The sequence below is a fragment of the Diplotaxodon limnothrissa genome, linkage group LG22 (genome assembly GCF_057381915.1).
Source record: "Diplotaxodon limnothrissa isolate DT_005_m linkage group LG22, D_limnothrissa_male_GT1.1, whole genome shotgun sequence".
Taxonomy (NCBI): Eukaryota; Metazoa; Chordata; class Actinopteri; order Cichliformes; family Cichlidae; genus Diplotaxodon; species Diplotaxodon limnothrissa.
Window position 1 is genome coordinate 12245628 of NC_140616.1, and position 14175 is coordinate 12259802.

At 39.9% G+C, this 14175-nt stretch overlaps 1 protein-coding gene across 1 annotated transcript; it reads left to right on the plus strand.

The window, feature by feature from the left end:
- Positions 1 to 235: 235 nt before the first annotated feature.
- Positions 236 to 13722, plus strand: cdcp1b (CUB domain containing protein 1b). Its single transcript, XM_085346703.1, has 13 exons — positions 236 to 338; positions 2677 to 2895; positions 3390 to 3731; positions 4259 to 4465; positions 5295 to 5645; positions 6723 to 6935; positions 8004 to 8348; positions 8989 to 9348; positions 10330 to 10527; positions 10834 to 11193; positions 11780 to 12133; positions 12221 to 12302; positions 13236 to 13722. The coding sequence occupies exons 1-13, from the start codon at positions 275 to 277 to the stop codon at positions 13720 to 13722; spliced, it is 3582 nt and encodes a 1193-aa protein (XP_085202829.1). The 5' UTR covers positions 236 to 274.
- The last annotated feature ends 453 nt before the right edge of the window (positions 13723 to 14175 follow it).

Here is a 14175-nt window from a genome sequence, read left to right on the forward strand (position 1 = left end):
AGGCACAGCGGCAGGGCCTGCTCTTCCTGTCAAGTTTGGACAGGTACTCTACCTGCGGTCCACGCCCTCTTCTGTGCCGCTGCGCGCAAGTGTTCGTGAGCAGGAAGTGGCTGTCAGCGACGCTGCTGCTGTTGTTGTAACGTTTGGAAATGCAGCTGTAAGCTGTATCTGAAAGAGAGGCGGCGATTTTAGATTATCTTTTTAACTTACAAAAACAATCATTTAAAATTATTTTGCTTTTATTTTATTTATTTTTATTATTTTTTTTGAGGACATGCGGCTCTGCAGGACCTGCGCTCTCCTGGCGCTTCTGTTTCTGGCAGTCTTGGATTCATCAGGTGAGGGGAAAAAACGACCTCATTCAGTATTTTGTGTTGTTTGTTGAATCTACGTGCATCTTCAAAACAAAACACGAAACGTCCTCGTGTCAAAAGCGTGGCTTCTTTTCGCGTTCGTGCGCCAAATGGGTCAAAAACACAGCTGAGAGGAGCGCGCGCTGAGCTGCTGTAAAGATGCACTCAAGCGAAGCTGTGCTTAAAGCTCCGTGTCAATAAATGATAGGATAATAACGAGCATTAAAGGCAGCTCAGACATGACTGAGGCTGGAGCGCGTTTCCACTCATAGCTCCCACTTCCAGACCTCCATTTTCAAAAAGGTTTATGAGGCATTTATGGAGCTTCCTGGAGGCATGAATTCATCACGACTTCATTAATGATTGACCAACAATCTGTTGCTCGTTTTTTTGTTTTTAAATAATCGTTTTATGCTAGATGTAAACTTCCCGGTTTTGTGGGTTGAAATCATCATCAGCAAGTTTAACTTTAAAAAAGGGTTTTTATCATATTTATAAAATGACTTCTAAATAACTTTGGACGGTGTGACGTTCTCAACACACCCACTGTTTACGGTTGCAAGAAGCCCTTTGTGGACTAGTTGTTACAGGTTCAGGTTAAAGAAGGACTTTATTTTGCTTTAGCTTGAGAGAGAGGAAGAGGTAACATTATGCTCACTGCTTTGAGAGTGAGGATTAATTAAATATATTTATTTTGTCGCTTGTTTTGGTTTTAAATCCTAGATTGTATGTTTAGTATTAGGTTTCTTGATATTTTTAGCAGATATGGTCCAGGCAGGGATTATTATGTGATTGCACATGTGAGGGTTTCACCTCATTCAGAGTAGGAGGGTATGTGAGTAAATGTGGAATTTCTTGAATTCCATTCATAGAACTGATGTGAAATAAGGATAAATCAGGAAGTAGGTCAATCCGCATTTCGCAGAGTTTGGTGAAAGTAAATAACAGGCAGAAAATAAAGAAGTTAAGAGAAGAGTTCTGATATTTGCAGAGGATGGGAAGCAGGGCAGTAAGTTTGTAACTGTAGGAATAAGTGTGCTTTGTAATATATGAGGGTGTGTGAACTTCCCTGATTATTTGCATACGTTACAAAATATTCACATGGAGTGTGTTACTTGTACACCTTCCTATTCATACTCTTATCTAATCAACCAGCTAGTCATGTAGCTGCACCTCAGTGTAGGTCATGAGCTGCAGTTAACTTTAAACATCAAAATGGGGAAAACATTTATAATGAGAGAGTATTGTTGGTGCCTAACGAGCTGGTTTGAGTCCATCTGGGCTCACTGATCTCCAGGGGCTTTCAGCACCACAGTCTCCAGATTTTACTCTTTACATGGCTGATGGTAAGGTCACTATTTGGCATCAGCAGCGTGAATCCAGTGACCCAGCCTGCCTTTAGTCACCAGTCCGGGCTGGTGATGTGGGGATGGTGTTTTTGATGCACTTTGATCATTTATGGTATTTTTGCCAACTGTGTTCATACCAGAATGGCTGCTGGTTACAATATTCCAGTAGCTGCTTGCATCATGTTAACACACCAAGTCACCAACAAAAAGTAGCCTCTGAGCACGATCATGAAAGCAGTCATGATGAAGTGGCATCCTCAGTCACCAGATCTAATTCCAGCAGAGTAGAGTAACCTCTGGGATAGACTAGCATGAACGTGCAGGCAAAGAATGTGCCAAAATTATGCAATGTTGACGTCAGGAACTGTAGAAATGGCACAGAAGTTTGTGGAAACAGGATGATTAAATAGAAAAGACCACCAAAAACAACACCTGTAACCACATCTGGTTTAAAAGCCTTGCTACTGTGGAGAAAAACTGCTTCTCCCAGAGTTAGAAAAACATTCTCAGGAGAAAACAACGGGAGAGTCACCTCATTATGCTTTTTAAAACTGGTTCACCCTCTCTTTACTCACTAGGTGACTCACGTTTATCGAAATTCAGTTAATTTGCGCTTGTCTGCTACTTCAGTGCATGGGAATAGGTGTGCCTGGAGCTGCTGTGTTTGCTCAGGCATGAACAGAAAAATCAGCTGGACTGTTTAAGGATGTGTTTGTTTCTTTTATATATCATTAAGACCACAAGTATTTGGTCATAGATATAAAAAATAAACTAATCTGAATCTGACTGTGGCTTTTTAGGTAAAAATACATCTTCTGGTGGACATGAATGTGTACATTTTATGGGATCTTATCTTTCAGGGTGAACCAAAGTGACTAAAGTCTGATATAATTATCCCTGTAGAGCTATGCATTTGTTGATCTTCTCTTAAGATTAGTTTACAGCATATTCACATTATTGGATCTGATTTCCAGAATCCCAGCAGGAGGTCGTTCGACCAGACAAAGGCTTGAATGTGACAGTGTCCACCGAGCAGCCAAAATGTTTTGTGTGCATCGTCAGCAAGGTGAACAGCACACCGCTTCCCTGCCACTCCTCTCTCTCTCTGGTACCTGAAGTTGAGACCACACTGGAGTTTTCCTGCCCCCAGCCTGTCGAGCAGGCTTACACTGTGACGATTGCTCACTCCATCGGTGAGTTTACTCACGTTCAGCTTCGATCAGACCTCGTTTAAAGCGTTTTATCCCTTTGAAGGCAAATGTAGAGTAAGTATTCATTTGGTCTAATCATAGCTTCAAGGATAGATAATTCGTTGATGTAAAAAAAACCCACTGTGCAGGAGCCTCTACTTTCACAGCTTTTTCCTACCCTGACATTTTATTGCATTGAGACTTTCCATTATTATTTTTTATTTTTTAATTTGCTTCTAATTAATCCTCAGAAAACAATTTCTTTTCCCCCAGTCAAGTCAATTGGTGGTTATTTCTATTGTGATAGAAGCTCAAAGCTCGTATGCAAATCCACTTAGATATAGCAGTGGCATCTTCGGGTTTTCATTTACTAATTTTTCTAAAGACATTTTCAGTGTTATGCAGATTAAGCATAATTAAGGTGTGAGTACCTTTTTTTTTTTTTTTTTTTTTTTAACCCATCTGTGCATCTTTTCTTGTCTTCGACTGAAATCCAGAATGCACTGAAAATGCCTGCAGCCCACCAACTCTGCAAACTCAACCATCCATCCTGACTAACTTTGCCAGAATCTTCACCTGGGATCTGAATGCAGCTCAGGACACAGTCGTGCGCCTGAGCATCATCGAAGGAGGGCTGACGGACACATCACAGCCATGCTCAGATGGACATCAGTTCTCTGTGTCCACATCCATAGCCAGCAGCAAGGCCCAGACTCAATACTGTCGAGGCGGTTCTGTGAAAAGTTTGTATCTGATCAATCCAGCTGTCGTGTCTCTGCAAGTGAAACCAAAGGCTCAGGTGGTCAGTGAGCTGTTTCAGACCTCCGTCACACAACTGAGTAAGAACTGTTTGCTAAATATAGACTCTCTTTTAATTAGAAGCTCCATAGGATTAATGCTGGGTTTAACTGGAGCTGCACCACCTGTTAAGTAAGCCAATTATAGCTTAAAACTTTTAAAATGAGTCACCAAAAATCAGTCAGATTTTAAAAAATGATTTAACTGTGTGCATTTGCTCTAAATATTTACTATTTCCTATTTGCATTCAGTCTTTCATAGAAATAGGTTTCTTGCTACTTGCAGATGATTTGTGTGAACAAAGAAGATAAAGCCTGTAATTTGCCATTTGTGGGTCTGAAGATATTAGATTATAGTGGGGTTTAATGGTGCTGGTAGACAGAGCCAAGCTGGCCAGTGGTGGCAACACACTTCATAGTTTTTCCATCCATCACTAAAGGCAAAAGTGAGTAATTTAATTAAAGCTTTAATGGTGGACTCTATTACAAGGACCCTGTGAAGGGATTGGCTAACAGCTGGTGCAACTCAACCCTGGCCTCTGTCTCACTCTGCGTTTCACTCTGTTTAGAAACTGAGGTCATAAGCGTTGATTCCAGCACGACCATGGTCCTCAGCCGGGACCCGAAGGAATCGGTGTGTGAAGTGTGCACCGCTGAAGGCCCCACTCTCACCTGCAGCACGGAAAAGACGCTGAACAATGTTGAGAAACTGTCAGTGGTGTTCAGCTGCCCGAAACCACAAGACGGGTTCAATGTGAAGATAAAAAAGACAATAGGTGAGAGCTGCTGGAGCTGTGACAAATAAATTAATATACTAATAAAGGTTAAAAAATCAAGCCAATCAGTTGCTTTCCAAAAGGTATTGCATGGTGGATCAACATTTGTTCTCTTAATAATTCTATCAATGTTGACAACATCTCCAACACCACTGGCTGAAATCCAGCCCCGAGCCATGACAGAGCCTCCACCGTGTTTTACAGATGGCTGTAGATGCTCACTGTTGTACCTCCCTCATGACCTCCTCCGTACATATTGACAGCAATTTAAACTAAAATTTTCAAATCTGGATTCATCACTCCGTAAGACCTACAATGATTGTCAATCAAGTGCTTGTGTAATTTGTTATTCCTCAGCCTTTTATCCCTGTATCGCTGCTTTAAGAATGGCTTCTTGATAGCTACTCTTCCACTGAGGCCATTTCTGAACAGTAGACGGATCAACCGGAGAGCCAGATCTCTCAAATCTTGTTTCAGGTCTTTGCTGGACATGACCTTCAGATACTATTCATCCACTGTAGTTTTTTGTTTGTTTGTTTGATTGGGGTTTTTTTTAGACCTTCCACTTCCACTTATTTTATCCCAAGTGACCCAGTTTCCTCACATTTCTTTAGAACACACTGTGCAGCATGCTGCCAAGTTTTTGACTAATAGCACTTTAGGAATCAGCTTGTTGCAAAAATACTACTTTTGCGCATTTATCTATGCTGTTTTTTCTGCATGTATTTCTACATTTACTTTGGCATTGCTCTCATTGATGGAAAACTTCACATTTCATCCTCCTCAGCCATCATGTGAAATTAAAATATTTCCTAATTTCTTCATCCAGAATGCACCAAGACTTCCTGCAAACCTTCTGCAGCAGAAATTGTTCCCGACCAACTTAATGCCTTCAAAAGATCCTTGACGTGGGACATCAGTGTCCCAGAGAGTACTGTATTAACGCTGGACTTTCCTGGTGGTGGTTTGAAGGAGATTTCTGCAGGGGTGACCTGCCCAGATGACTATCAGTACTCAGTGAGTACAATTAAACGCAGTGGCGAAATTCAAAGTAACAACTACTGCAAAGGCGGGACAGTGTCTGATCTGAATCTGCTTGGAGCAACGACTGTGACTATTGAAGTGCCCAAAGGAGACAAACTGGAGTCGGCAGCATTTAATGTCAAAGCAACAGAGAGAGGCAAGTTTGAACACTTTCTAGAACCCGCAGAGGAAGATGTTTTATTCATTTTATATAAAGAAAAAACATCATAGCACATATTTATGGAGACATATCCTTAACAATGGCTGATAAATCCTTTAAAATGGTAATGATTCAATCATGGCCTCTTTATACAGTTGCAGCTAAGGACCTATAACTCAAATGTAGTTACTATAATCTGTATATATTTGACTTGGACAATGATTAATAGGGAAAGCAAAGCTAAGCTTTGTTTCTTGTCCCCAGCCAAATGTTAAAAAGTTATACTAAAATAAATTATATGCTATACCTGATTAAATTTTGTGTGAAAACAAATAAATAAATAATAAGTAGAATGTTAATTATGTTTTTATGAAAAATCAACTATAAATATATTTATGTCTCCCTTCTTAATTTAACCACAAATGGCATAATATTAGTTTTTCTATTTTATTTCGTTAAAGGTCTGCTGAGGCTGTTGGAAATGTTTCGTTTTATAAGAATATTTGACCAGCAGTGTTTTCTTGAACTGATTTGGCTTAAAGGTGTTAATGATGTAAAGTTGTGATTAGGAGTTTCCATGCACTCCAACACACTTCTACCAATTCTGCCATGAACAGTGATCAGATATCCAGACAGATTTGTGCCAGAAGCTTATTGATGGAAACCAAAAGCATCTGGTTTAGGTTAAACATGAAAGGAGTAATTTAACCAAATATTAGTGGGAGTGTATGTATACATTTGATCTTATAAGTATACTTTTGACCCTGTGTGGATGAGAGAAAATCCAAAATAAATTCAAACTTGTGCACCCAATTCTTGTTTTTTAAAGTAATTAAAGATGTATGTTGTCCAATTATTCCACCCTAGAAAGGAACTGTTCCAAGAAATCATTAAAACCCCAAATTGCCAGTGCATTTATGCTCATGAGAGCATATAAACTCCAGGTCACAACTATAAACCACCCGTAAATTATTTCATGTCTGTCTAATATGAATATTTTATCAGACTAGTATAGAGCTGCATTATCTTCAGCTGGATCAGCATCTCACCATCTTGTGCACCTTTTGTTTTTAGCTAGCAGAATGATGTCTGTGGCCTCTGAAATCAAGAAAACCAAAATTATCATCACGAAGGTGAATCAAGAGCTCGACTGCAACGTGTGTCAGATGGCGCCTTACAAATGCTACCCTGAAACCCTAAAGCTGTTATCTCCTTGCAACGTCTCAGTACAGTTTACCTGCCCTCGACCTCAAGATGTCTTCAGTGTGGAGGTCAACAGAGAAATTGGTATGTAGAGTTAAAATATGTGAAGTCAGGTCTTAAGGTCTAATTTGTCCAAGACCGTAAATTTGTGCAATCCATCAGTTTAGCTTTGGTTTCTTTAACATCTCCTATCTAAAAGGGCACTTTCTCATGATTGGCCAGCTTGGGGAATCCTCCGTGGGGGGTATCATCTAGTTTTCATGAGATACCTAAGGAGCATTCTGCGCCTGTAAATGACTATGTGAACAAAATACATGATGAGCTGATTAGCTTATTAGCTTTTCTGAAACATAGTGCTGGAAACATTCCTAACAGATTTAGTCCCAAAATTGATGTGTCATAGTTGATTTGCAGCGCAGTCGCTGCATATTTCTGCAGTCGTTTTAACTGAAGCTGGTCATTTTTATCTGACCTCTGGCACCGAAAAGACATTGATACTCACCGTATATTATCTGTTTTTCAATGGTTTTGTGGGAAAATCCCAGCAGATTAGCAGTTTCGAAAATACTCAGACCAGCCTATCTGACACAAAAATAATACCACATTCAAAGCCACTTAAATTACCTTTCCTCCCCATTCTGTTCAGTTTGAACTTCAGCAAGTCGTTTTGATCATCGTTTAGGTCTACTTGGCCAAATTCATTGAGTTGCTGCCATGTGATTGACTTATTAGATATTTGCATTAAAGAGCAGTTGTAGGTGTATCTAATGAAGTGGCCTAGAAATGTACATGACAGAAAGTAAATGCATGTTTAAATTTTTAAAGCGGTCATAAGCTGATTAGACATAATTTACACATGAAGAGGTGCTAAAGCTAACAGTGATTGCAGGTAAAGACAAAGCTGAAGGTTTAAAAAAAATTAATGCAAGTGGACTTTGTGCTATGACTGACATATGTCGCATTAGACGTTTAAACATTGCTGTGTGCTTATCAGAATAGAACTAGTGTACAATGGAAATGGTAAAGACTGGGAGCATGTAGTAGAATCAACTTAACCTCCAGAGCCTGAGATACCTGGAGAAAGGTTGGAGAGTGAGGGGGAAAAGCCATTGGAAACTCACCATCTCTTTTGTTTTATCTGTATCTGGACAGACGCCCCGTTCTCTGGTGACCCGGTTCAGGCCGAGTCCTCGGTGTTCCCAGAGTTCAACCGGACCTTCAAGTGGGACTTGAAAACTGATTTCACTCACACATTCCAACTGGACTTCCCAGAACAGGGACTGAGACAGATTTCCAGTGAGGAGACATGCCCGGATGAGCACAAGTACTCTTTTATTATCTATTTACGCGGGCAGGCAAATATTGGTACCTTCTGCAGGGGAGGATCTGTGACCGCCATCCAGGGTCGCTACAGGGGCCGCGTGTCTCTAAAGGTGCCAGCGAATGCAAAGATGGATCCTTTTGAATTCAAACTCAGTGGCGGGCCTGAGACAAACAGTGAGTCATTTTATATCTACAAAAAAACCTCAGACAAGACAGAGAGCACAATAAATCATTGAGTAGAGAACTTATAATGATTCTGATTCTGAAACGCTTTTTAGAAACATTACCATAGTTAATAGTCTCATATTGCCACTTGTAAAATGTTATGTTTTCCATGAAAATCTGGGCTTTTATTTATTAAATGAATTGCTTTTATTTTTTTTTTGTTTATACATTAATTCAAATAGGGCAGCACAGAGTAGACAAAAAAATGCAGCATAGTCTGGGATGAATCCAAAATACTGCTGCAAGGCCTTAAGCATTCAGGTTGCCTGTTCTACCAGGTGAATCACAGGAGTGTCCAAATAACTTGCAAAGCAATGGGGATTTATAACACTGACCTGGTGTTGTATAGAGATTTGGTATAGTTCAGGTGTCAGTTGCTCGCTGTTTTACTTCACAACCATAAAGAATTATTTAATCATAAAGAATGCATAACTACAACAGCAAAAATTAATGAAAAGGTTAGAATTAATGTTTTGAGTTTTTGTGTTCTAAAATTTTATGAAATATTATGAAATCTTGATTTTTTTTTAACTTCAGTGTCCGCTGCTTTTTTTTTTTTTTTTTTTTACTCTTTTCTTTTTACTCTTAGTGATCGCGATAGTGGGGGTCAACCTACCACGAGGTGTATCGGACACAACACTCGTGACAGCCAACTTTCCTCGAGACTTCCCTGACAACATGCAGATGCAGTGGAGCTTCACGGTGCCCGGGATGCACAACTACACCGTGCTCTTTGATCACGTCACATCCCCCGAGTGCCTCAACAATGGAGAGGTGACGGTGGAGTATCAGGCAGGGGCCAAGACGGTAACCAAAGCTCTAAAGGATCCTCAGCCGGAGCATCAACAGGGCAACTTCAACATGGTGCTGACAAACTGTCAAACCAACACGACGCTGCCAGGTCTCACGCTGAACTACAGCGTCTCTGTGGTGAGGAGCGGCCGTCCAGGTACAGTGTTAAAACATAAACAGCTGGGACTCGTACACAGTTTTGTTTTTTTAAACATCAAGCTATTTTATGTGTCTATCACATGACTGTCATTTCCTTTAACTATGGTAGATATTGTAATGTAATTATTTATGTTTTTCGATGAGTTTATGGAATTTGTATGGGCAAAAATTCCATTTATTTAAACTTAAGTTCATTACATTATGCAAGTATCATGTTAACACCAAAATACAGATAAAATGGAGACTGTGTAACACTTTTATCAACAACCCATTACAGTGAAGTCATAGTAGAAAGGGTCCGAATCTAAACAGGCATTTTGTTTGCACACTGAATGTTTTCATTGTGAATTTGGGAACAAAATTCTTCAGCAAATCTGCAGCCTGTTCAGGTTTACACAGGTAGTGCAGTGTAGTCCTTCACGATGGTACATTCATATGTGTCATCAACAGATGACATGAGATGAGCGTAAACGAGTCTGGAGACAATGTGGCAAAATGTTACGATGCCTATGAGGATGTGAAGAGAACAAATTTTAGTGTCCATTTGATAGACGCCTCACAGCAAGGAGGTTTTGAATCCGCCGGTCAGCTGAGCACTTTCTGTGTGGTTCTCTCTGGGCACTCCAGCCTCCAAAGGCATGTGTCTTAGGTGAATTAGTGATTCTAAATTGGTGTGAATGCGAGAGTGAATGGTTGTCTCCATGTTAGCCATATAGACTGCTACCCTGTCCAAGATGTAGCCCATATCTGACCTTATGACAGCTCTGATGAGCTCCAACTCCTGCTGTGACCACAGATAAGCCAAAGAAAAATAGATGAAGTATGGTGTCTCTGCTTTGTCATGTCCCACATTATTTTCACATCTAGATGGGGAAAAATTATTTTTTTTCATGTTTTGTTTTTATTTATTTGTATTTATTTTTATTGAATATATTACCTTTATCTTTATCTATATGTATTATTTTTATTTGCATTTTAGTTTTGTGCACCGTGGATCTAACCAAAGACCCGGGAGTGTCCCTGCAGATTGAGAATCTAAATTCTGACTCCTACTGTGAGATCAGCATCAACTCTGAGGTTAAAGAGAAGATAAATGTGACTGCGGGATCAATAGCCAAACTGTCCTTCCTCGACTGCCCAAATGAAGACATACGCCTGACTGCCAAAAAAGTTATTGGTGAGAGTTCTCATTCCTGAAATGTGTTTTCTTATACATGACAGTAGATCTATCTCTGTTTCCTGGGTATAGAAAAGATTAAATCTAAGTTAAATAGTCAATTTAAAGTCTAAAAGGATAGACTGATATTTTGAGAAAAATGTTTATTAGCTTTATTTCTGAGACTTCAAAGAAAAGCTCATCAAGAGTCCTTCTGTTGGTTTAAATAAGAACTTTTGCAACAACAACAAAAAAGTTTACTATTTAAGTTGTGCTTTATTTGGAAACTTAATATCATGGATCTCACTTCATGCTTTTGGATGACAGACTGCAAGAACACAGAGTCGTGCCCGGTGACTACACTTTCTGTGTCCACAATGGAGCCTTGCCTGCCAATGCCCCTCAACAGCTTCACCTGGCACCTCAACATCCCCGAAACCAAAACGTGGGACCTGGTGTCACCAAAAGGAAGTTTGCGGCAGTCCCTGCCCAGCCAGGAGTGTAAAGAGCCTTTTTCTCTGCACTTGGCAGAAGAAGAGGGTAGCAATTTTGTTGGAAATTTCTGCTTTGATGGCGTAATCCAAAAAATCCAAGTGCACGCCAACATCTCCATCACAGCTCCGGGACAGCAGTTAAGCAGGATGACGGGGTCTTTCCTCAATATCAGCGTCAGCGAGGAGATCACAGGTAAAATGTCAATATGTATTGTTGGGCTCCTGCCTGGGTTTTTTTTTTTTCTTTTTTACTAAAAACCCAGGCCCAGACATATTTACTCATTAATTGTATCAGTTATATTATTTAGAAGAAATGCTGATAACTGGTCATTATGATTTTTTCCCCCCGATAATGGCTTCATTTATTTGTTGTCTGACTGTTTTAAAACATTGCATTCGTGCTTGGTAAATATAATAGAAGCCAAATTCAACATTTAAAAGGACTCAAAAGTGAGAATGACCTGAATCATGAGCTAATCTGTAAAAAGTGACTAGTTTTATCATCCAGTATGTTCTGTAGTCTTCTGTTGTTTGAGTTTGGTTAAAGAAGTCATTTTAAAGAATTACCTTAAGATGAAGGAAATTTGAATCAATAATTAGTTAATGAACAAAATAATTTATTTGAGAGACTAAACAACAACATGCTGCAGTACGCGGCTATTGTACTTTTAAATTCCACGCAGAGGCAGTGTTGCACCACAGATGGGTTTTTATTTATTTATTTTCATTTATAAAACACCCAGGATTTAGACTTGATATGAATTCCTTCCCTCTTTCAGAGACCATTATTTACACGGTCAGTCCTGACACGATGTCTCCAACACTGCTGGCGACCCCCAACTGGCCTCAGGGTATGAAATCTTACCGCACCCTAAGCTGGATCGTCACGCTGCCCAACCAGTACAAAGCACAGCTCAATTTTAACGTCACACAGCCTCAATGTAAAGAGGGACACACAGGAATCGATGTGAGGACGATAGAGAACAGAGAGCTGAAACTAAGTATTTCAGAAAATGATCCGCTGGTGGTGGAACAGTTGGTGGGTGAAAGTTTCTATCTCAACATGTCCAACTGTGAACCAGAGACTCGTCAATTTAGTGCACTGACCACAATCAATCTGCAGAGGAAGCAGAGTAAGCAGTTATCACTGTTGCACATTCACATACACAAAACATCTTAGGGGCATAAATCTAATCAGTGTTTGCTTTGTTCCTCCACAGATTTCTTACCCATCGTCCTTGGGATATCAGGAGCTATTTTGTTTTTGCTTCTAGTGCTAGCTGTTGTATGCATTGTCACAAAGTGAGTACACCTGCAGCAAAACACTGGTAGCCTAAAAAATGCCTGAGACTAGGCTGTGTTAGTTAGAAAGAAATCTCTGTCTGTGTGTCTGGTTTTTTGTTTGTTTGTTTGTTTGTTTCTTTGGCTGCAAACTCCTTCTAGACCATCAGGAGTTGAGCAGCCAAACTTAGCATACAGGTACATCTTCGGCCGCTGAAGGTTCTTATCTACATCAGATTTTACACAGTTATCATGTTGCCTAGAAACCACCTTGCAAAATGGCTAAAAGTACTACTTTTTTTTTGCAATTATGCAAAAAACACATCATAAAAGCATATCACTTTTACTTCATAACAGTAACATGTCATTTAAATCCACAAAAGCTGAATTATGCATGGCCATCCTGTTGCCTGGCAACCACCAAGCAATTGTCTAAAATGACCCTTTTTTTTTTTTTTTTTTTTACATAAACCACATCCACTACCCCAATTTTTTTGTTCTACTTTTTCTCATTGTGATTACATTTATCAGTAACGATGTGCTTAATCTCAGAGTAGATACTGAGCCATACTTAAAATTACCTAGTTTTTCATCCTTTTTTATCTACTTTATATTTTCTTTATATATTTTTTAAAGTTGTTTTTGCCCAAATTGGAACACAAACCATTTTTAATACCAACTTTTATTTTTGCAGTCATGACATATTAGTGTAAAATAAATATGAACAATGTAGCTGCTGTAAGATAAACCATTGATTTGCTGTTTCTGCTGATATATACACACAGTTAAGTCCAAAGTATATGGACACATTTTATAATTTTGCCTCTGTGCAAAACCAGTGAATTTAAGTTTAAACAAACAAACAAAAAAATTTACAGACATTTTTATGCATAGTCTCTCATAGTGGCATTATTAGACCATAAACCTTTGGTTTGTCTTCATCTTTTCAAACAGGAAAAAGAAAAATCAAAAAAGGAACAGGGGATCGTCCATATACATGCCCAAAGGGAATATCTTCCGGCCATCTGACATGCACTTCACCAAAACCAGATCTGAAAATGAATCTCACGTCTATGACTCCATAGATGAAACGATGGTCTATGGCCATCTGCTGAGTAACTCCAGCCACGGCGAGGCGTTTCCAGACCAGTATAACGGCATTCAGACAGACACCTACCGCACTTTCACAGGCCCCGCTGATGGAGCGCTGCCTGTCATTAAAGAACCAGATCCACAGCCCGGGGACAAAATGTTTATGGATCCCTCTGAGACTTTCATACCATCCCGTCCACGTACTCCCATCAACCGACAGGACAGCCTCGGCTTCCAGGACCGCAGGATGATTGACAATGAGCTATACACATTCAAGACCACAGGGGACATAAACACCATCCGACTCTCTGCTGCTGATATGGAGCCCATACCGGATGACTATTTGTAGTGTGTCAGGACCACAGCCATCCAATGAACTGCTATTACAAAATCCTCCTTACAGCACCAAGTATCTGCCAAGGGGTACTCATGCACGTGTCTGTGCTGTGACTATACTCAGGGAGTCTGAGCTTATATGTCTAAGCGGTATTTGGTAGAACTCAGTCTGCTCTAGAGATCCAAGAGTGAAAGCAGTGAGCCCTGTTTTTAAAAGTCTGGAAAATAACGTCCCTGGGATACAAAGAGTGCATGTACAAAAGCTTTTCCTTTATGCTTGTGCAACGTTTCATAACATTGTGGTCTCACTAATGGCTCAGACATAAGGAACACATCTGGCTCGACCCATCGCAGCTCTAGACAAATGCAGTTAGTAGAGAAAAGCAAAAAGTGTACTTACTGCAGTGTTGAGGCAGCCATGAACCTCAGTGTGAAAGCACACGATTGGCTCATGTAGTTCCAACAT

Coding starts and splice junctions, on each gene's coding strand:
- cdcp1b (XM_085346703.1), top strand. CDS start 275: ATGCGGCTCTGCAGGACCTGCGCTCTCCTGGCGCTTCTGTTTCTGGCA. Junction 5,646..6,722: donor TGTCAAAGCAACAGAGAGAG/GCAAGTTTGAAC, acceptor TTTTGTTTTTAG/CTAGCAGAATGATGTCTGTG. Junction 6,936..8,003: donor GGAGGTCAACAGAGAAATTG/GTATGTAGAGTT, acceptor GTATCTGGACAG/ACGCCCCGTTCTCTGGTGAC.